The sequence below is a fragment of the Clarias gariepinus genome, chromosome 3 (genome assembly GCF_024256425.1).
Source record: "Clarias gariepinus isolate MV-2021 ecotype Netherlands chromosome 3, CGAR_prim_01v2, whole genome shotgun sequence".
Taxonomy (NCBI): Eukaryota; Metazoa; Chordata; class Actinopteri; order Siluriformes; family Clariidae; genus Clarias; species Clarias gariepinus.
Genome location: NC_071102.1, coordinates 42,367,681 through 42,386,922, shown reverse-complemented (window position 1 = coordinate 42,386,922; position 19,242 = coordinate 42,367,681). Strand labels below are relative to the sequence as shown.

At 43.6% G+C, this 19,242-nt stretch overlaps 2 protein-coding genes across 5 annotated transcripts in view; both read right to left on the bottom strand.

Moving 5' to 3' along the window:
- The window catches only part of LOC128518710 (sialoadhesin-like), a 1,187,000-nt gene that overhangs the window by 200,595 nt on the left and 967,163 nt on the right, over positions 1 to 19,242 (bottom strand). The gene's annotated exons all lie outside the window — the stretch shown is intronic.
- crebbpa (CREB binding protein a) overlaps positions 876 to 19,242 on the bottom strand; it is a 37,878-nt gene continuing 19,511 nt past the window's right edge. The window contains exons 4-31 of one of the 4 annotated variants that reach the window (XM_053491660.1): positions 18,112 to 18,358; positions 17,860 to 17,973; positions 16,566 to 16,802; positions 16,366 to 16,468; positions 16,143 to 16,280; positions 15,935 to 16,052; positions 15,604 to 15,838; positions 15,422 to 15,484; positions 15,149 to 15,270; positions 14,056 to 14,232; positions 13,664 to 13,915; positions 12,589 to 12,753; positions 12,126 to 12,303; positions 11,874 to 11,992; positions 11,215 to 11,454; positions 10,079 to 10,167; positions 9,370 to 9,450; positions 8,848 to 8,904; positions 8,248 to 8,325; positions 7,854 to 7,921; positions 7,214 to 7,364; positions 6,939 to 7,085; positions 6,733 to 6,846; positions 6,460 to 6,625; positions 6,062 to 6,247; positions 5,754 to 5,915; positions 5,361 to 5,642; positions 876 to 5,241 (exon numbers count right to left, since the gene is read on the bottom strand). In XM_053491660.1, the coding sequence (XP_053347635.1) occupies positions 3,091 to 5,241; positions 5,361 to 5,642; positions 5,754 to 5,915; positions 6,062 to 6,247; positions 6,460 to 6,625; positions 6,733 to 6,846; positions 6,939 to 7,085; positions 7,214 to 7,364; positions 7,854 to 7,921; positions 8,248 to 8,325; positions 8,848 to 8,904; positions 9,370 to 9,450; positions 10,079 to 10,167; positions 11,215 to 11,454; positions 11,874 to 11,992; positions 12,126 to 12,303; positions 12,589 to 12,753; positions 13,664 to 13,915; positions 14,056 to 14,232; positions 15,149 to 15,270; positions 15,422 to 15,484; positions 15,604 to 15,838; positions 15,935 to 16,052; positions 16,143 to 16,280; positions 16,366 to 16,468; positions 16,566 to 16,802; positions 17,860 to 17,973; positions 18,112 to 18,358 (6,240 nt within the window). In that variant the 3' untranslated portion in view covers positions 876 to 3,090. The remainder of the gene's footprint in view (positions 5,242 to 5,360; positions 5,643 to 5,753; positions 5,916 to 6,061; positions 6,248 to 6,459; positions 6,626 to 6,732; positions 6,847 to 6,938; positions 7,086 to 7,213; positions 7,365 to 7,853; positions 7,922 to 8,247; positions 8,326 to 8,847; positions 8,905 to 9,369; positions 9,451 to 10,078; positions 10,168 to 11,214; positions 11,455 to 11,873; positions 11,993 to 12,125; positions 12,304 to 12,588; positions 12,754 to 13,663; positions 13,916 to 14,055; positions 14,233 to 15,148; positions 15,271 to 15,421; positions 15,485 to 15,603; positions 15,839 to 15,934; positions 16,053 to 16,142; positions 16,281 to 16,365; positions 16,469 to 16,565; positions 16,803 to 17,859; positions 17,974 to 18,111; positions 18,359 to 19,242) is intronic. The other 3 variants (XM_053491662.1, XM_053491661.1, XM_053491663.1) reach the window with 3 other exon arrangements.

The following is a 19,242-nucleotide window of genomic DNA, read 5'->3' as shown; positions in this document are numbered from 1 at the left end:
TAAAGTCAAAAATTTAAATACATACAGGTTTAAACATTAAAGACACTAAATAAAGTGTCTCAAATATTACATGGAACATTTTATTTAATAAGCATAACTGTACCTAATTAGTACACTCAAACTGTGCCTTATTTGGTCACAATATCCATGTAAAGTATTAATAACTATCTAAAATAGAAGAGTTTGTAGAAAGAGTTAAAAGGTTAAAGCTAAAATAATCACATGAGGTTTAATTTAGTGATATTATTATTTGAGGTTGAAGCCCACATCCATGTCTGTGTGTCTCTCTGTACAGCAGAACTCTCTGTCTAACTTATTAATACAAAGAAATCCCATTCTGTAAGGTTGAGTATCTTACGCCTTGTTTACACCAAGTTGAACTTATTTCATCATCGGACAAATACACTCCCTGTTCGGTAATCGGAGAGTGAATCACAGATGAGAAATGGAAAAAGTAGATCGGATAAAGATGAAGTTTTCGGATAAATTAAATCCCACACATAACTGTTCATAAAATCACTTTTACTAACATTTCGATGTCACTTATGGTGCAGGTGAATCTTGAGGCAGAGACTCAAAAGTTTCATTAAATTACATAAATTTTCAACAAAATCAGGCAAATAACTGATTTACTCATGACTTTATTTCTACTCAACTTTTTCATTTAATTCATGGTGAAAGTTAAACTTCAGGCAAATACCTAAAGACTGCAAAAACATTGTAAAATTCTGTTCAGCAGGTTTAGCGTAAGGCTGTGACCAAATCTGGCTGGACAGACATACAGACAGAAACAAAGATATCATTATCAAAAGGTTTGAACAACATACAGACAAAACCTCAAAATTGTCTTCATTAATATCTATATAAATAAAAGAGGTTTCGTCCTGTAGAAACATCTGTACCTGCTCTATACACCTTTGATATAGACCTTGGCATCGATGAGCTATCGAGCAAGACCGCGACAGGGAAAAAAGTTCTAATCATAAAAACTTTGGAAATTGAGATGCCTTAATATTTACTTCTGATTAATCTGGAGAACCTGGCGTAGAAGGTCTGACTGGAGTTCTGGCTACCAAGCAAATCATCTCATTATTGCCATTATCTATAACACTATCATGTATACAGGGTCATAGCAGGGTCTGAAGCCTATCTCAGGAGACATTGGGCACAAGGCTGAATACACACTGGACAGAGTCCCAATCTATCGCAGAACACAGAGTTCTGCTATCGACACACGCTTATTCACACACTACGGGCAATTTGGGAATGCCAGTTAGAATAATCTGCATGTCTTTGGACTGTGTAAGGAAAACAGAGCACCCAAAGGAAACACACCAATCATGGGCAGAACATGCAAATTCAGTAGAGACCCTTGAAGGTGTGAGGCTACAGTGCTGAACACCACGCCTCCGTTATATGGCAAATTACACAGGGGCAGGGGTAACAAATTAGTTTAGGCATTGGACTATTGTTCGAAGTGTCCCAAGTTCTTTCAACCAAACTTAACTGCTCGAATGTATAACAATAAAATTTTTTTTTACGTCTCTCTGGATAAAGGTTTCTGTCAAATGCAGCAAATTTAAACGCACACGGGGAACTTATTTACTACAGATTTTTGCACCAAAAATGTGCTTCTATTAAACAAAGAGGGGAATAAAATCTAATTAGTTCACTTTGTCAGGGAAAATTTCCTTTTTTTTTTTTTTTTAGGGAAGGAGTTTCCAGTGTCAGCGCTTTGTAACAAGAATTTATACATTACTGCTTACTGGTATCATGACAAGCCGTACTTTTTTGCTCTGATTACGTTAAAGTAAGAAAGGAAAAAAAAAACCTGGTTTCAAAAGATTCAAATGAGATGGAGGAGGAAAAAATACATAAAACAAGGATTTGATCTGTTGCACACAGTTTATTTAACAATATGGTATATAAGTAAGAAATAAGTTTTTTTTTAACCAGTTTATACAGTGATTCCATTCTCTCTTCCTTATATTTATAGTATTTTGCTTAATAACTTGCATGATTTACATTAGGAGGAGGAAAAGTGGAGCCCCAGTTCAAGTTGTGTGTGCGAGAGGAATGAGGGTCGATAGCAGAACTCTGTGTTCCAAAAAGCAGTCAACCAGTGATCGCTCATTCCAAACCCACTCAGCTTAGGGGCCTCCATCTCCTCTCGCTTTATACTTATAGATCTGTATCACAAAATTAGGACGAAAAGCAACAATTTTCTACAACTGCAAGACAGAAAAATCTGGGTCCAGGCGAATGAGATGTCATCTGGATTTGCACATCCGTTCAGATTTTGTTGCCGTATTGTGTTTCTGATGAGCTTGTGGTTGTGTACGTGTATGTGTGTGTATATGTATGCAAAGTTATGCCTATCAGCACAAACAAATAGTTCTCCTCAAAAAAGACTTCACAATGAGGAAAGGAGGTTTTCCTCCGAAACGTAGATCTGGAAAGAATAGGGAAAAGTAAAACAAAAAAGAACAACACTAGAATACAATCGTCAGGAAAGATGAGAGCCGAGAAAAACATCGCCCAAATTCCCAAACAAATTATTTTACAGTCTTTAAACATAAATGCTTTTAAAGTTAAACAGGGTACAAAATAAAAATGTATGAATAATATAATGAACCTTTGTAAATTTGCTTAAAAAAAGAGCAGGCATGAAATCATACCCAAAAAACCCTGAAAACAAAAAAAAACACCAACAACAATAACAATAACAAAAAAATTAAAATAAAATAAAACAAAACAAAAAAAAAACAAAACAGAGAGACCATGTACGGTCCTAAACCAAAAAATATATTCTTTGCAATTTAAATCATTTTTAACAACACATTTTCTAATCCCTCAACTTAAAGGAAGAGATCAGAGTCTTTAGGAAACAACAACATTCCTAACATTTGTTGACTTTATTTCTTTTTTTTCTCTCGCTCTTCTTATTACATTTCAGCAACTTTTTACATGTCAGTACAAAAAAAAATATATTTATAGAGGAAAATGTGGGAGAAAAGGAAGGAAGGGGCGAGGGGGAGGAGCCAAAAATAGGAAAAATGGTGGCCGCACAATTGTGGGTCGGTGAAAATGCTACAACCGCTCCACAAATTTCTCCAACGTGTCTCCTGTGGGGTCTCCGCTCATGGCTAGGTCATTGGGTAGGCCGCTACGCCCGGGCGCGTTAAGCTGCGAGAGCATGGTGCTCTGCTCTGGTGTGCCAAGATGCCCTTGTTGTTCCAAGCTGGCGCCAGTGGCCATGGGTGTGCCCAGGCCGGGGTGAGGAGAAGCAGAGTGGGGCGAGGGTTGCGGTTGGACCTGTGGCGAAGGGCTGGAGTGCTGCTGTGCCTGCTGCGACGGTGGTCGTGGGGGCTGCACGGGTGCCGGGGAACGAACCTGGCTACCCAGCGTGTTGCCTGGCATGGACTGTCCTGGTAGCAGGTGGCCTTGAGGGCTCATGGGGTTTGCCGGCGAGCTCATTTGGGGCTTGAGGACGGCCTGCTGCTGTTGCTGCTGTTGTTGGAGCATGCGTTGGTGGATCAAGTTCTGCGCGCCATCCATACCCAATCCCGACTGACCCATTTGCTGCATCTGCGGAAGTTGGCCCATAGGTCCGCCGGCGCCTTGCATTCCCGTTAGTTGCTGGTGTTGCATGCGAAGTTGCGAGTAGCTGGGTGCAGGAGCCTGTGCTTGAGGGAACTGGCCATGAGTCATAACGCCTTGCTGCTGTTGCTGCTGCTGCTGTTGTTGTTGTTGCTGCTGTTGTTGTTGACGCAAGAGCTGTCGACGGTACAACTCGGCATGGATCGGACTCTGCCCTGGTCCGAGAGCTGGCATACCTTGTGGGTTGGGCTGCTGAGGTTGTTGCGTTGGCATGCCAGGTCTTTGGACACCCGGCATGGCTGCCATGGCTTGCATTGTGGGCTGCATGCCCTGTGGCGGCTGCTGCTGCTGTTGCGGCTGGCTGGCGTACTTCGCTGTCCTTTGCTTAATGAAAGCTGCCATGAGCTGCGGGTTGGACTTAAGGATGTTAAGCACCTGCTGCTGTTGCTGCGGCGAACTGGGAGACTTAAGCGTGCGCAGAAGGTCTTGCAAAGCATTCGGTGGGATGGCTGGAGGTCTTTGAGGTGGCCGCTGGCCCTGCGCGGGCACCATCATTCGCTGTGGTTGCTGCTGAGACATCATGGGCCTCTGCATGGGCACGGTTTGCTGTGGACCCTGCGGTGCCTGCTGCTGCTGCGGCGGAGCTGCCTGCTGCATTCCCGGCTGCATTCCCGGCTGCATTCCCGATTGCACCCAAGGGCCCTGCGACATGCCCGGCATGACCTGCTGCCCCCGAGGTCCCACCATCTGCGTGGGGGGTTGCATGGCACCAGGCATACGCTGCTGTGGTTGCTGGTGGTTCATGGGCAAACCGTTTAAAGTCATACGATAGCCCTGGCTCTGCTGCGCCTGCGCCATCATCTCGATCTTCCGCGCCATTTGGACTGCGGCGGGAGGCGGCTGGGGTTGCTGTGGCGGTTGCTGCTGCTGCTGCGACTGAGGTTGTGGGAGCGGGGACGGCTGTTGGTGCAGCGGTGAAGCCTGGGTGCCTGACTTACCTTGGGACACTTGCTGGCCGTTGCGGGGAGCGGTAGGGTACGTAGGAGACATGACGCCAGCGTTGGGCGTGGTCGGCTGGCTAGGAAGGAGGGGCTGCGGCGTTTGGGGTGTGTTCGGCTGCTGCTGTTGTGCTGTGGGCGTGCCCGGAGCCGCGGTCGGCGGAGGGGACGGCAGGCTTTGGGGCCCGGCGCGGCCCTGCATGGTGGCCATGCGCCGCCGCATCATCTGCGCCTGCTGGAGGCGGTGCTGCAGCTGCTGCTGCCGCAGCTTTTGCTTGATGTTGAGGCAGAAGGGCACGGGGCACTTGTTCTCCTGGCAGTGCTTGGCGTGGTAGCAGCAAAGCGCGATGAGCTGCTTGCAGACGGGGCAGCCGCCGTTGGTCTTGCGCTTACAGCCCTTGGTGTGCTGCACCACACGCTTCATCTTCTGGCAGGACGGGAGCGAGCAGTTGGCGTTGCGACACTGGCAGGCGTGCACCAGAGACTGGATGCAGCGCTGAATGCTCAGACGCCGGCTCTCCTGCGGGCTCTTGGAGGCCTCGCCGCTCTGGCTGTTGCTGTCATCGTCCAGACCGAGACCCCACTTGACCATCTGGTGTTCGTGGCCCTTAGTGTTGTAGCAGTTGATGCACAAGTCAAAGTCCTGTAACAGAAAACAAAAAAAAAATATTTACTCAATGAGGCACTAATCAAACCTTCCCCTGACCTCCCACCCACACTGACTTCGCCCCCTGCTCCCTGAAACTTTTCACTGAATCTGACCTCGCAGACGGTGCAGTGCCAGCGAGTCTCCACGTGGTGCTTGCACTCGTTGCAGGTGTAGACGAACCGGTCCTGGCCCTGGTTGTGCAGCTCCACCAGCATGCACATGGTGCTCCACTTGCAGCGGCGCAGAGAGCTGAACTCCCAGTGTTTATCCCGAGCCAGTGTCAGGAAGGCGTCCCGGCCGTCCATCAGGTCGCAGGAGAGCAGCGGGTCGGGGTCCATGATGGGTGGCAGAGTGTTCATCATCGGTCCAGAGTGCAGGTGGATCACAAAGAAAACCTGGAGGAAAAATGTTGAGAAGTTTTTTTTGTGTACCATACAACGCAAACAAATCCTAAAGCGAGCTGTTTTTTTTTTTTTTTTTTTTTTTAAACCGTTGGTATGCCACACCTCTTTGTGTTTCTCCATGGTGGCATAGAGTTTCTGGGAAAGGTCATTGGCTACATTCGGCATCCCAGGCTTCTTCTTATTGGCTCGGCTCACGCTGCTCTTATTCTTATTGGTTTTCTTGTTGTTTTTCTTCTTGGCGTTTTTGCTGTCCCCTGGCGTCCCCTGAGAAGAAGAAGAAAATGATATTTACAGACTATAAAATCTCCAAAATACATAGATTACTGTATCAAACTCACAAAATAACACTTCCAACAATTTTACGCAAATAAATAAATGAATAAAAATAGATAAGTAAATAAAAAATAAACCTCAGTGAGAAGTCTGACCTCTGGAGTTTCACAGGCTGCAGTGTTCTCCTCTTTTTTCCTCTCCTCTTCCTCCTGCTCCAGCTCCTTAATGCTCTCCTCTAACACATTGGGCCAGAAGTCGCCCTCGAAGTAAGGCAGCTCGTTTGCACTCGTCAAACGGTCTTCTGTCGCTTGTTTAAAGATATCCTACAAAAAAAAACAAAAAAACAAAACACAAGTCCATATCGTTGTAAATACTTTCACAGTGAACACTGACAATGGCTGCATACGATCATGGCGCTTTATTCCTTACACGGATTCTGATCAAGCAACATGTCACAGCAAAAAAAAAAAAATTCAGGTAAAATGGAAAAAAAAAAAAAAAGAGAAAAAAAACAAGCAAGCCATTAAAAATGTACCTTGTAGTCATGGAGTATTCTCTCTGCAAAGGCCTTGTCCAACATCTTACGGTACCATTCCTGCAGGCGCTTGGGTTTGGGGATCTTCTGATCGGCAGGGTGACAGTGGAAAATGTAGTCGTCACCTTCGCTCGGAGGGCACGCCCATATATGTCCTGTCACGTACCTGCCAAGGTCAAATAATAATAAAAAGAAAAAAGTCAGATCAGGATTCTGCAACAAGCGTTTTAATATCCATGCGCAAATACGTTGACAAAAACGGGCGAGACGCACCCCAACTTCTTGACGTATTCCAGATAACCGATGAGGATCTCGTGATAAACTGCTGTCCGAAGCGCGCGAGGTCTGAAGAAGTGAATACTGTCGAGGTATGATATGTATACCCGTCTGTGGAAAGAGAAACAAGAATGCAAGGTCACGACTGTCCCTTCAAAAAACACGTACACGAGCGGATACTCTGCGCTCAGGTAGGTTCTTACCTGGTGTTGGGAAAAGGGCAGTCCGAGCCGTACTCCTGTACGTGCATGCCGAAAAAACATACGTCGACACCGTCGATCTCCTCGAAGGCGAAAAGTGCTTTGGTTCTGTAAGGGAAGCTCTCGGCCATCTCGTTGTTGTCGACAAACCTGGTGGGACAGAAAAGCCGTTAGTGAGTTCTCCTTAAAAAATATATATATATAATATAAAATCTACAACCTTGATTTTTAGCAGTATTTCAGTAAACAGACAAAGACAAGAGCTTGCGTGCGCTCACCTGGCCTTCATGCCGGGTTTGACTTCCACCGTTTTGTCTGAACTGGCCACCACTCGGACGAACACCTCGCCGGCTTCCGGGTGGTTCTGTCTCTTCAAGTACTTATTCACTCGGTCCTCTATGTATGTGCCCAACCGCGTCACCTGCAATCCTGGGGGTGGGGGGGAAAAAAAAAAAAAAAAAAAAACACAGACACTCATTAGTGGGATCCATCACAGACATCAAATCGAAAAACTGACACAGTGTCATCACTGGTTAAGTTTAAGAAGGTCATTCTTTAATTTTGCTTCCTAGGTAAAAAACAAAAAAAATAAATAAATAAAATAAAACATACAAATAACACAAATATATATATATTTAATAAAAAAAAAAAATAAAAAAATAAAAAATATATATATATATATATATATATATATATACACACACACACACACACACACACACACACACACACACAACTGCAGATTTCTTTAAGTGTAAAATGATGTAATGTCTAACAAAGTTCTTTCTGCTCCTCAGGTTATACTGCGGTTGCTAAAAGCCCAAACTCTCGTCTCATAAGCACTGCCCAAGTTGAGGAAATATCGTGAGGTCGTTAAGACGACTGAGGGGGACACAAGCGACACCTTCACAAACTTACTTTTGGCTGAGAACTTATTTTCCTTCCTCGTCTTCGCACTCTTCTTCAAACAGTTATCACAAATAAAGCTGTGGAGAAACCAAGGAAAAAAAAAAAAAAAAAAAAAAAAAAACGGCATTAGACCCGACAATGAGAACAATGACAAATCACACACACACACACACACACATACACACACATACACACACACACACACACACACACACATACACACACATACACACACATACACACACATACACACACATACACACACATACACACACATACACACACATACACACACACACACACACACACACACACACACACACACACACACACACACACACACACATACACACACACACACACACACACACACACACACACACACACACACACACATACACACCCAGAGGGCCAGATGACTTCATAGTGCAGGACACAAATCTGATGCATCTTGCGTCCGCAGTCTTTACATTCAACAAACCTGAGTGTAGAAGATTAACAGTTAATATAATGAATAAAAAGATATCAGTGTGTTTGTGTTTTTTGATGTGAATGTATATGTACGTGTGTGTGTGTGTGAACTCTGACGTGCTGACTGCAGTTACAGTCAGTGAGGCAGGAGTCATGGTTCTAGACCTCTGGTTCTTATGTGTTTGTAAGTGATTCAGTGTAAAAACGCCTTTGTTGGAGACCCGATGCAGTTTTCACAAAGTGCTTCTTCAACAATTTGAAATGCCTCACTGTAATCTTCCCTAAATCGCTCCGAGAGCCACCGGGGTGGGAGTGTCACCCCGAGTCTTACAGCAGGGGGCGCCATCCAACAGAACGCTCAGTGCTGAAATGGCCTGCACTGTCTGGTGCGTGTTTGCACTAACACCTTCACACTCACACTGCAGGAGTACAAGTGAATACCCAACACATGGAGCAATGAGACTCGCGCTTTAATACATGACGGGTGTGTGTGTGTGTGTGTGTGTGTGTGTGTGTGTGTGAGAGTACTTACGGCTCAGGGTCTAGTGTATCATTCTTCTTTCTCTCAAACTGATCCTTGGAAATCATTCTGCATAGAGAGAGAGAGAGAGAAATTGTTAAAGGAGGAGACAGAGTAAAACAAGGAGAATGAAAATGCGAAAAAAAAGAAAACGAGAATGTGAAAGAATGAGAGAGAGAGTGAAGGGAGGAGACAGAGAGAGAATGTTTAAGCAAAAAGAGTGAAAGAGAGAAAAGGGGAGACCAACAGTAAGAAAAAAGACAAAAAGAAAGAAAATAAGTGTAAAAGGACAGAAGAGCAATAAATGAGGGGACAGAAAAAATGAGAAAAAGGAGAGAGAGAGAAATATATACATAAAGTGATGGTGACCAAGAAAAAAAAAAATCAAGATAAAATTTTTCATCATTTTTAAATAAAAACTCACAGCCACAAACATGTATTTTTGTAATATTTATCATTATATTTTATAATAAGATGCTTGCATCAATAAAATATTATCTTATTCGGTATTGACGTGTTTTTACGATCACTCACGTTTGCGGCTGCGCGGGATCGTCGCCCAGCGTCACGCTGTCTCCCTGAATCTCATTGAAGCACTTCTCGCAAAAGTGGTACCTGCAGACGGACAAAAACTCGACAGTTATAATTTTGACAAACACACACACACACACTTATCTTCATCACATTTTATAATTTTGTGTCTAATATTCAGTGCTCTCTGATTCCCTGCAGCTGTATTTGATTGCAGTTTGCTACTACAGTGTTCATCCTGCAGGGGGCGCAGGGGAGTCTGTTTTGACTAATCAGGTATTTAATTAACGGAGAAAAGAAGGGGAAAAAAGAAAAGCGTGTTGAATGGAGCCAGCGTGTTTTATGACTGTCTATGAAATAAACACGAGGTGAAGCAAGTCAGTAAAAAAAGTCATGAAGATCCAAACTCGTGTCTGTGCAACAATGAATAAAGACACCAATCATTTTCCTTCTACTTCTTCTTCCATTATTTTCAAATACTTTCGAGTTATTAAAAAGATTGCCCGGCTCATGAAAAGGCTGCACGTAAATGTAGTTATAAGGTGACTTTTTACATGGTAGGGTGTAGAAGTTGGCATGAGGTTGTGTGTCACGCCAGCCTTCACTATGCAAATCCTTTCATATGTCCTTTTACCCTTCTACTTCAAGCACAAAACTGGATTGTCTCACACACACACACATGCGTGTTGGTGGCTTCGGCGATATGACTCACCTGTTCTGGTAGCTGTAGTAGGTGCCGTCGCGGGGAATGGTGCAGAGCTGCTTGCCGTAGCAGCAGAGTGTTTGAGGGGAGAACTCATACTGCGAAGGAACAAGAAGATTTAACATGAGGGTAAAGACAGAGAGGAGTTAGAAGGCAGTCGCGTCTGTTTGTCCTTCTGCACAGTGAATTGTGGAGTTTACATTAAGCGCAAGGAGCGTGGACACTATCGGAAATCTGTGGACCAGACCGGTCTGTGCCAGAAAATCAACGGATCTAACAGAACTCAGCAAAGAAGTGGGCTGAAATATCCAGTGATCAAAAGTCTGCTAAAACGCAACATTCTAAAGGGACACTCAAACAATTGTGGATTGAGCCAAACCTCGCATACGAATGTCCTCCTTTAAAAATTCTTGCCTTAATAGTTTAAACTTTGATCACCATCTGAAACATTTTACCGCATACGACCAAACCTAACCGAACACTAGCTTAGCTGCGCATACGCACGCAAAACGTCGGGAGCCGTTCAAAGCGTGTTTGCGACAATTTATTGTGTTTTTTTTTTTTACCGACACACGATACCAACGCGTTGGTACAACAATGAGTTCAAACGCGCCTTTCATGGTGATACAGGTGATATTATTGAGTGGCTGGAACAGATTATCTTCGTTTACATAATTTCTTACAGAAAGCTCATATCACGTACGCATTTTCGGTTTTAGAAATACAAATAAAAAAAGTTATGCATGACAATTCTTAAGAATTTTTTTTCCTATCAAAGGTGCAAGTTGTTCGATTAATCTGGCCTATAAAAAAACAACAAAAAAAACAACAATAATAATCACTGCGACGCCATTAGCGATGTCACTACTCAACTCTTCTACATCCTACATTAAAGAAGTGTTTACATTTTTCTTCTAAAAACTAAAATGCCTTTTTTTAATAAATAAAACACACGTGCATGTAAATTATACACTTTTCAATAAAAAAAATAAAAATAGTATGATGTATATTACATTAACATAATGTTAATAAATATTATGTATAGCACAAAACTCAGTATTAAAATATTTATACAAGTTCTTCCTTTTTCCTGAAGTGTGTATATATTTTTTGGTCGACGCCCTGGCGATGACGTGGTTCCTCACCTTCCGGCCGCAGCAGTACCCGAGGCCCTGCATGACGGGGTCGATCTCCTGCTCAAACACCTCGGCCAGCTTGGAGCAGTACTTGTAGACGCGCGACGTCTTCCTGTTGTACAGCCAGGCGTTGTTGAACATGAGCCAGACGTCGTCCACGTACTGCCACGGCTCCTGGTACTGACCCGTGTCCAGCTTGCGCTTTATGGTGGACAGGTCGATGGGGATCTTCACGATGTCAAAGTAGTCCTGCGGACGCATAAACAAAGTTCAAATTTTATTTGTCACATACACAGTACGATATGCAGTGAAATGCTTGTACGACCGCCAGTGACCTTATAAAGAAAATAAAAACTATATGTAAGGAATAAATATTAATAAAAAGAAATACGGAAGCAAATAAATTTAACTAGTAAAATAAACAAACTGTACAAATAAGGGCATAATAAAAATATTACAAAATATAGAAATATAGGAATATGGGGGGGGAGTATATGTTAAAGTGTTTTAAAGACAACAAACCACAACAACTGGGAATGCTTCTAAACTATATATATATATATATATATATATATATATATATATATATATATATATTTTTTTTATTATTTATATATTTTTTTTAAGTGATGTGACTGAGTCGGGGTGCGAGTGTGACATGGACTGACCGGGATGCCCAGCAGGATGGGATCCACAGGCTGGCGGAAGGGCAAAGACTCGGGATCCTGTCTGTATAAAGACTCCAGCGTAGGCATTAAAGCCTGGCGCAGCTCCTCCGGCTTAAAGACTAGAGAGAGAGACAGACGTCAATAACGTACTCCTCCCTAAAATAAAAATAACGCTACATATCCACCATCTAATACGTGAAAAGTTAAAACCAGGCGGTTCAGCTTTCCCAAAGGAAGGATCTCAGCACTCACTTTTGCGCCGAGACTGCGACGGTGAGGACGATGTAGTGCCGGCCGTGCTGCTTTCCTCCTCCTCTTTTGGCTCCACCTTGACGTCAGGCTTCTTATCCTCCGTATCCATGGGCTCCTGCTTGGTCTCCGAGCTTTCGGGCTCTTCCTTCTTGACCAGAGGGCCGGATTCATCCTCCACCTGAGACGGGGGGGTCACATGACACGCCATGTTTTGTCAAATTAATCATAAAGCATCAAGGAACTGACAATGTTATCTTTATGGGGTCATTAAGGGGGCGCTGCTTCTTAAGAGTAAACCAATTTCATACATTTTCCACACATGTTCATGTTAATTTACTATTTTTAATCCTTTTTTTTTTTTTTTTTCCCCTAAATAGCAAATTCATGCACAAACCTGCTTGTGAACTATTGACGTGGCAAAGTTTTTAAATTTAGGTTGAAGTGTGCTAAGAGAAACACTCACCTCCATCTTGGTTTCAGTTTCCACAGTACTGGACTCGAAGTCCTGCTCCTCTTGCTTGGGCTCTACTTTGGGCTCGGTCACCGTGGGCAGCTCAGGTACGGCATGCTGGCTGTGCAGGTCGGCGCTTGCTGTCGAAGCCGGGGTGGGGACTCTGTTATCGGCACTCTAAGTTACATAGGAAATAAATAAATAAGTAAAAAGAGCATGACAAGTCTAACCTGGAAACTGTTTTACTCTGTAGATTAAGCAGCTCTAAGGTATAATGAATTAATGGCAAAAAAACAGACACGAAAGCAGCAAAACCATTATACTCGCCCAAAACTGGATCTGGGTTTATAGTGTACAATATTGAAAACGTATTTATTTATTTATTTGTAAACGTATTTGACAGGGACATTGTACATTAATTCACATCTCTAAAATGTAACAGATTTCGCCAAACAGCGGTTTTCAATCCAGACAATAAAATGTCACCTTTAAAACTTTTAAAAATAACGATGCATAACAATAACACCACATTATAGTAGTAAAATACTTTGATTGTGAGCATAATTCACTCTGGAAGTGTGCTTGTATATCAAAACACTTGTATATCAAAGTGAATTTCCTCCATAAGAAATAACGAAAACCCAGACGATGCTTTCGACAACCCAAAAACATTCATATAAAAATAATGTAGAGCTAAAAATAAAACAAATGTTTTTGTAATGTCAGTTATTACAGAACATTCACTACACTTAGACAATATATAAAAAATATAGTTTAGGAGAAAAAATGTTGGTCACAATGTTACAGTAAACACTACACACGCATTGGAGACCGAGCATGAGAGACGATTACCCACAATCTCATGACGCGAGAGAGAAAGAAACCATCAGCTAAGTTGTGATAACGTGAAGCTCGACAGAAAAAAATTATACATACTACTACAGTACTCGTATTGCAAGACCTCGCTCATTTATCGAGTAACAATTTACTTATAATATTTCGCAGAAATACTTTCAGACCAAAGGTTTTACTGTATTAGGATGAGGAAAGGAGAGGAGATGAGAGGGAGACCCGTGTCCTTACTCACCGGTGTGCCAGGATGGGGCTGTGACAAGGCAGGCAGCTCTGTCTGAGGCTGCGTGTGCGGTGGCGTGCACTGCGCCGGGCCAGGCGTGGGAGTGCCGGCCTGATTTGCCTGCAGAGGTGTCAGGTTGGTACCGGTGACGGTCGCTCCGGCACTAGGGGGCGGGGTGGCCCTAAGAGGAGCTTGGGGAGGCGCGGGGCAGTTCATCTGAGAAGCCAGAGGGCCGTGTGCATTCATAGGGAGGTTCTGTGGCTGCTGGTGAACAGAGATACCAGGGATGAGTACAATAACAGATACACGATACACACACATGATCTGTGTAATTATACAGTAATGTTACGATAGTTAGCAGTGTATCATATGCATGTGTGTTTGTGTGTGCGTGTGTGTCTAACCTGAGGAACAGCTGCCTGCGTGTTGGGCTGGCCCCCCATGTTGACGTTCATAGCGTTAGCATTAGTAGAAAACTGCTGCATAAACGGTGTCTGATTCGCGGCTTGAGGCACCATGTTCGTGCCATGGGGTCCCATCATCCCTTGCGCCGGCGCCATTCGCGTGGGTGACATTCCGAGCTGGAGAGAGGGAAGGGGGGATTTTTATAATTTTTTTAAATGACACAAATGAGATTTTTTTGGGGGCCCAAGCACTATGAAATCAGTCCTATTATGTCATAGTGTCATAGTTTGGTCAGTGTGTGAGGGTCCTCTCGTTCTTATTTTCCCAGCATCTTTTTCGGGGTTCAAAGATGTTCAAAAAGTCATAAAAATTCACTTTCACATTGCATGTCATGGGCTCTACTCAAACTTAGGGTTGGGTACTGAAAACCGGTGCCAGTACCTATATAACCGTTACGTACCGGAACGAAACAGAACACGAATTTCGGTGCCATTTAAATACCTGGAGTGTAGATTGAGAGACGCAGTTGTAATAAGCATCAGATTTATCAACACACATGATCGCTAGTAAAATTTAAATACTGCATTCATGGGGAGTCAGAAATTATCGGAAAAATTAATTATTTCCTTAATTAGAAAAATCTTGAGAACTTCGGAAAACTTTGATAATACAAATCAAAAACTTTGTTGCAGTGTTACTAACTGTGTTACTGTTAACTTTATTTTTGTAGATTAAAAGTTTATTGATTAGATAAAAAAATTAAAAACACAAATCATCAGAAAAATGAGACCATCCGAGATGCGCGTAAATGCAGCAACTAACGTTACACTCGATGTGACAGCAGGAGGTGGTTTATTTCAGCTTTGTAAATTAAAAACCTTTCCTTAAAATGCCTAAAACTGAAGGGTCGAAAGTGTGGCTATATTTTACGAAAAAGGATTCTAATTGTTGCTCGCAACTATTTTTGATAATACACATTACTGTGTCCTTTTGTTTTTTTAAACACTGTGGAGAATGAATATTGACTGTGTGTGTGTGTGTGTGTGTGTGCGTGTGTGGGGGGGGGGGGGGGGCTGGAGGGAAAACACAAACCTGAGGAACAGAGCTCATGTTTATCTGTTGTGCGTGACTCATCGGGGAGGCTGCTCGGGCAGCCATTGGAGCTTGAGACATCTGCACATTCTGTATGGACATTGCATTGAACTGGTTTATCCCTAAAGGATGAAAAAACAAACAGCATGAGTCAACGTTACCACACACAATGTTTTTTTTTCTTTTCTCAAACACAAACACACACACCAATTAACAGCCATGATAAAAATAAACCAAAAAAAGGGGGGCGAAAAAAAAAAAAAAAGTCAGTACCTTGAGTGACCTGCATGCGGTTGATCATCTGACTTGGCACATTGGGCATAGGCACAGGTCCATCTGAGCAAAGATACAAAATAAAATAAAATGCTTAAGTGCGCGTTTGTGTTGCACCTTTAGTTTTGTCTCATTGTAGTGTGTTGTGTATGTTGTTGTGTGAACGTCTGCCCGAGACTCACTTTGAGGCCGGGGTCCCAGAGAGTTGGGTTGGTTCAGAGCGGGTTGTTGTTGTTGCTGCTGCTGCTGCTGCTGTTGTTGTTGTTGTTGTTGCTGCTGCTGCTGTTGTTGTTGCGCCCCGGGCGTGGTCATGGGCGCCTGGTTGATGATCTGCTTCTGGAGCCGGGAGCGCCTCTTCTCCTCCAGCTCCTTCTGGATCTTGTAAATCTTCTCGGCTAGGAAGTGATAGTACTCGTCCTACAGACACAAAATTAATTTTTTTATTTTTTAAATCACAACAAAAAGGCAAGTGGAAAAACACCTCATAACTGTGAAGGTACGAGTGTCCCTTACTCTGCTGTTGGCCGACTCGTACATGTCTCCCTCCACCTTCCGGGCGTACGCCACCAGGTTCTCCATGCGTCGATCTTTCAGGGCTGCAGGGTCCGGTGTTGGGAAGATGGCCTGCACTCTGTAACACCACACACACACAAGAAAACGCCCTGTTAGCACAAACGGGAGACGAGCCGTCGTCAGCACGCATTATATTTCTGATACTAACAGTTTGTGGACGAGGTGGTTGCGGAGGTCCTGAGTGACGTGTTCATGCCAGGCTTTTCTTACTCCGCTGGCAGACAGCGGCGCCGCCGTGGGCACGTTTCCCAGAGCTCCCACCGCCGAGCCGTCTGGCATCAGCTGACTGCAGGAGAGAAGGCCGGGTTAAAGCAATGTTCCCGAAGTCAGACTCACCCAGAACATGTCTACAGATCAGAGTCGGTGCTTACGTGTTGGCGTTCAGAGTGGACGGCATGTTGGGGTCAGGATGCAGTTTGGGTTGATCCGACGTGGGCACACCCATAGCCCCGCCACTCATTATCGGGTTAGAGGCTGCACAAAAAAAAAACAAAAAAAAAAAAACACAGGGTCAGACAGAAAGACAACGCCACGTCCGCCGTAACAATCATTTCAAAATGAGAACAGTTACCGAGCGGGTTCAACGGCCTCATCTGCTGCTGGTGTTGAGTTTGCGCAGACTGAGCGGGAGACGTCTGGGTCTGCGTAGGGTTCTGGTTGCCGTAAGGGAGACCGAGGGCGGCGTAGGCTCGCTGCATGGAGCTCGGGTCTATAGGAGCCGAGGTGTTCAGGGCAGGGGCCGTGTTCTGACCCGAACCCACCTGACCGATTGTGTTTTGCAGGCCGGCGTTCTGAGACGTCAGCATGGCTACGGAAATCAGAGGAAATGGTAACTTTTAACTGTAAATCGGTAGAAAAAAAAAACTAACAAAAAGACACTGGTGTGTGAAAATAGAAAAAAAACAAAGAAAAATTCAGTTACAAATCGTGATGCTTTGAATTGATGAATAGCAACCACAAAATCAATATTTATTAATTAATATGTATAAAAAAAATTTTTTTTACATCAACTTGAAAATCACCTGATCTGCATTTTCTCTAAACTCTTAAACCCTCCCATTACACAGTTAAACTCAAAACACTACGAGCGCAAAAAAATAGTCAGACGTGGTGCGAGAGCCACATGCAGCCGCATCCTCGTGCCCACTCAACCCGCACGAGTTTTAAGACACTGGAGACGTTTGAGGCAGCAACACGTCGTCGTTTCTTTACAATCCTACAGGGGGCGCACTGTGGACTATTCTCTCCTTCTTCATCCCGTGTGGTAGGAGTGGATTATTGCTACGTTTGATTAGAAATTGTAATTATGGCGGACAACATAACAGATAAATGCTCAGAAAAAAGTTGCTTTTTTTGTTTCATTTAATTTTAAGAGAAATACTATTTACATAAAAAAAAAAAACAGGTTAATGTAATACCAAATTATAGGATTGTGATACTTATAAAAAGCACAATTTTCATTTAATCGGCACAGAGGTTTTATAATAATATTGTACTACTACTGTTGTGCATTTCATAGAAAAAAAATAAAAGGGTTAATACCAAAATCTAAAACTTCTTAAAAAAAGAAAAAGAAAAAAAACAACAACAACAATATGCAGTTTCGTTGCAGCTGCACTAACTAATGCTCAGCTTTCTTTGAGTGCATGTAGTTTCTCTTCCTCTTCTTACACACTCTTCCTCTTCAGCGAGCGGAGCGAGTCGTTTCGCAGGGACGTACCAAGTTATTCGGTTATGCAATACAAACCGGAAGAGGGGGCAATCTCGTTATTTACCCCTGTTTAGAAATGTATAACGGATAAAGAGAAGGGGTGACGGGTGAGGAAGGAGGAATGAGGGGGGGGGGGGGTTTATGTGAGACTCACGCTGCTGGTTGCGCTTGTCGCTGGCGTTCTTCAGCGGGAGGCAGACGGGACAGTCGTGCCGCGTGCAGTTCTTCCAGTGAGAAATAATCTGTCTCGAGGACGCGCAATGAGCCACTGCAGAGAGAAGGTGTCAGAGAGAGAGTTAGAAACCCAGGAAGCACCCAAAAAAAATAAAAAATAGTTGCGGTGGTGTTGCTGCTGAATGTGTGCAACCAAGAATGCATGTGTGTGTGTTGTGGTAAAGCGACTCACCCTGACAGGACTTGCCGGCCTGGCAGTGGGTCATGTGGTTGAGGACGTTTTTCATGGTCCTGCAGTGGGGGAGGGCACACGCCCGCACCTCGCCGTTGGCCTGCTCACGCCGCTGGCACTTGTGCGCGTGGAGCAGCAGGACCAGCTGCTGCTGGATCAGCTTGCGCTTCTCCGGGTCGGCCGTCGGACCGGCAGGAACACCCTGACACCCGACCATTCCCACCGCCACCTGCTGCTGCGCCTGGGGCTGCAAGCACACACGAGGGCAGGGACACGTTAGGTTACACCCGGGCACATCCTCGCTACACGATGCTTCGACGTTTCATCAGCCCTCAACTCTGCCCACGTACCTGTTTTGCTCTTGAAATACCGACGTCGCTGCCTACCGTTCTTGAGATGCCGTGACACACTCACAGTTTAACATAAAAGTTTGATATTGACGCCGCCTACTGTAAAAATCAGTGAGGATGCGCCTGTGATGGAACCAGCTGTACAAACGCCACAACACAGTGAATTTCCACAAGTTGTACATACAGTTGTACATCGAGATACAAATTTAATACTAGCCTTAAGGTGAAATATCGCTTTGTGAGACGCATGTTCCCATAAAAAATTATGTAAATGCAGATATGTAAATCTGTTCTAGCCACCCAAAAATATTACCAATATCCAACACTATACTCGTTTTATGTGCATATAAGAACAATCAAAACATTTAACATGAATTAACCCTCCTATCACCTTCAAATTTACCAACATCTTTCATCCTTGGGTTAATCGGACCCCAGCAATTCCAACCTCGGGAAATTGTCATAATTAAAATTGTTAACCAAGTTTATGTATAAAAGTAACTAAATAATATAAAGCAATTTTTTTTCCAGACATTTAAGACTTTAAATATTGAGTAGGGTCAAACTGACCCCAAAGATAATAGAAGGGTTGAGTAAGATGTGAAATAAATAGACATTAAACCTGACTTAACCTTAAATTATAATTGATCCTCTTGATAATGTTCTTGGGACCCCATGGTGCTGCGTCTTCACTAAATCCTAAAGCTTGCACAAAATGTTAAAATGTTTTTTTTTTTTTTTTTTTAAATAAACTTTTGTCGCTTGTCTTTCCACTGATGCA